A 3,187-nucleotide genomic window follows, 5' to 3' on the forward strand; every position below is an offset into this window, starting at 1 on the left:
ATTCTCAGCATAACTTGGTGTAGGCCTTACAGATGTGTACAGAAAATGCTAGGAGCAAGTGGAAAGAGGTTTTTGGTAGAAAACACAGGCAAAGTATCTTCTGCCACAAATGCACTACCTCCTAGCAATTTTTCTTTATTTTAGTTCATTTATGCTACAGGGTCTTGTAGATTAGCCACTAGAATGAGCAGGCATTTGCAATGACCTTGCATTCACACTGCCTACATTCTTAACAACTGTCCTCAGTCTAGTGAAAATAAAGATTCCTAAGGTATTAGACACACAGTAGGGGCATTGTTTTCAAAGAGTCAGCCGACTCCTAGACTAAGCAGGTCACAGACTTGGCCCTGGTTCACACTATGAATCGCCAGCCGATTGGTGGCAGCCACTGATCAGTGTATTCTGACAGTGGAGAGTCCCACTGTCAGAATGCAATGTCCCTATTGGGGGATTCTTCTATCCACCTCCTTTTGTGTGGATAGAGGAATCTTTATTTTCACTAGACTGAGGAAATACTGAACTAATATTGCACCTACCCACAGCATTATTTTATTAAATGTAAGGCTGCAATACTTGCTGGGCACTGCAGTATTTATTTCTGCCACTAGATGTCTTCCAGGGTGAAAGCAGCAATATCTTTAAACCTATTTCTTGGAGGTGTCAAGGACCCACCTGTGGGGGTACATCATTCAGCCACCCTGCGTTCACAGCAGAATATCATATGGTGCTTCTTTCTATGTTGTATAGGATTCTTCACAACCTGCAGCTGGAAGCAAGACAAACAGTATGCATACATGTGTGATGTGTTTGTGTGTTTTTTTCTATTTTGGGTATTAGGTGTAGGTAGTGCTCCAGGTGAGGAAGAGGGGGGACAGGAGTTTGACTTTATCTCATCAGTGGGTTTTTTTGCCACCTGTTTCCCATTCGGGGCATAAAAACAAGTAAAGGAAAAATCTCTCCAAAGTGAGGGAAAACTTATTTTAGGTAGCTGTCTCCAAACCCATTGTATTCTTGTGACAACTGTACAATTTTGGATTCGCCGTCACTTTATGTCCAAGAAACAGTGGTCACCAGGAGAAAGAGATTGTGAATCTCCCCAGCAGGGATACAGACAGCAATACAAACATGACAAAGTGTTTGCTTTAGATCCACATAACATGTATACCTCCAGTAAATTATTGGGACACAACTGACCAGTTTAATGACTTCAACCTATAAAGTCTACTACTAAAATAGTACTAAAATACTATAGCAAAACCTTTTTAAATGCATGGTTACGCCCGGTTTTAATCCTGTGTTATCCATCTGAAATAGACTAGCAAGAATAAGAACATTATGGTTACACAATGATGACCAATAATCGTCAAGGGAAAAAAAAAATGTATTTATTGAAAAGTTTCAACAAAACACTTTTTTGCACAAGTATTAAACATTTACAAATGGTCCTTACAGACCTTCAGGGCCGAAGTGAAGAACACTCAAAAGTAATTTTAACAGAACATAAATACTCCTCCAGGGACAGCCAAATACAGCTCTTCACTGTAAAAATGTTAAATACAAAAGAAAAGCCTAAAAAAAAAGTCTCAGTTCTCTGCTAGATTTTTGCAGATTGATTATGTTATAGGCCAGACCATTAGCCTCTGAGTAAGGACAAGCTTGATCTTTGGCTTTGCACAGAAGAGCATCAGAACAATATTAAATGTCCTTCACCGGCAGCATTTTTGTCTTTAGCGTTTCACCTTTCGCCCAGCGGAGTTGCGTCCACTTCTTTTGTACAGACAGTGTTTGTCCTTGTTGAGGGGACAATACTTCTTGGTGTGTGATATGTCTCCTGTGGCCCCACATAGTGAGCAGGCGTACATTCTTAGGACAGGACAAACAACTCTGCCCTGCTCATCCTTTAACTTGTGGCCCATGTAGATATGGCGCGACTCACCATTATGTTTGCAAAAGCAGCAAATGCCACCATTTAAAGTCTCTCCGTGTGGAGGTGATGAGTTCTGTTTCACAGAAGCCTTGGTTTGATAAGCATTAGGTTGCCCATGATGGTAGGTTGGCAGTGAATTTGGTTGAGTCTGCGAAGCTTGAAAAGCAGTAGCTTTATCCTCAGAATGAAGCGGTGAATTATCTTGACGATAGAAACTGGTAGGTTGCGAGTTATGATTCATCCCATAGTCAGAAAAACTCTTGGGCCGGTATAGAGAGTATGCACGGAAGGAGTGTGGCTGAACAGGAACATTTTTTTGATTTATGGCATCACCCACTGGCTTTTCAGCAGGACTCAGCAGGGAATCCTTTAGAAGAGGTGATTCAGAAATCTCAGCCTTTGCCATGGCCTTGATGACCGAAGCCAGCTGCAGGTAGTCTTTCCACATTTGGAATTCCATTGTGATGTAGCTGTACCACTATTTCTTACCTGATTTATATTTATTTTTCTATTTGATGGGTGGAGTTTTTGATACCTTTTATCCCTCCCATACTTTGTTTAGGAAACAAAAACATCTGGTTCACAGGAAGCTGCAAAAGTGCTACACACAAACTGGGTTCTATAAACAATAATATATGCCATAGCTTGTGTGAAGTCCAGTTGAAACACAATAATAATATCAAGTGTACTGCACATTGTGTCATGCACAGTGGTGGAACTACCAGGGTTGCACAGGTCGTGATTGCGACTGGGTCCTGGCGTCCTGCCACTGTGGGGGGGGGGGGGCCCAAGTCGACAGGAAGGGGGTTCACTGAAGAACACGTGAAAGGGTCCCTGAAGTGCAACAGCAGCAGGTAATGCTGCTTGAGGTAGACACTGTTCACTACACTGAGCGGGCTGCCCTAGGCCGGCATCAGGATCGCCAGCTGCTTCTGCTTCATACCGCCCTGCCTGTGTGCACATGTTGGTCCTTTCTACCCATGCTGATATAGAGCTGCTTAAATGGAAGTGTGCTATATTTTTTTTTTTTTAAAGAGCTCCATGATGGAGTAAAGGCAACTGGGATCAGTGGGAAGGGGTAGGAGTGGGGTTCAGAGGAGCCCTTCATGGTTTCATGCCCTGGGGTCCTGAAGGTTCTAGTTGCACCTTTTGGTCACAAGTTTTACCCAGCAGTTTCTGACCCTATTAGAGCGTCATTTCTTAGCCCTCAGAGGTGGATATGTCTCTTCCCTAGGTCAGCACCTGCTGGGGCTGGAATTC

General features: G+C 43.0%; 1 protein-coding gene across 1 annotated transcript; it reads right to left on the bottom strand.

The window, feature by feature from the left end:
• Nucleotides 1–1,369: 1,369 nt before the first annotated feature.
• NANOS2 (nanos C2HC-type zinc finger 2) lies at nt 1,370–2,380 on the bottom strand. The gene has a single exon (XM_040323569.1). It carries the CDS (start codon nt 2,373–2,375, stop codon nt 1,728–1,730), a length of 648 nt encoding a protein of 215 aa, XP_040179503.1. The 5' UTR covers nt 2,376–2,380; the 3' UTR covers nt 1,370–1,727.
• Between the last annotated feature and the right edge of the window lie 807 nt (nt 2,381–3,187).

This window comes from Rana temporaria, chromosome 9 (genome assembly GCF_905171775.1).
Source record: "Rana temporaria chromosome 9, aRanTem1.1, whole genome shotgun sequence".
In the NCBI taxonomy this organism is placed as follows: domain Eukaryota; kingdom Metazoa; phylum Chordata; class Amphibia; order Anura; family Ranidae; genus Rana; species Rana temporaria.

Coding starts and splice junctions, on each gene's coding strand:
- NANOS2 (XM_040323569.1), bottom strand. CDS start 2,375: ATGTGGAAAGACTACCTGCAGCTGGCTTCGGTCATCAAGGCCATGGCA.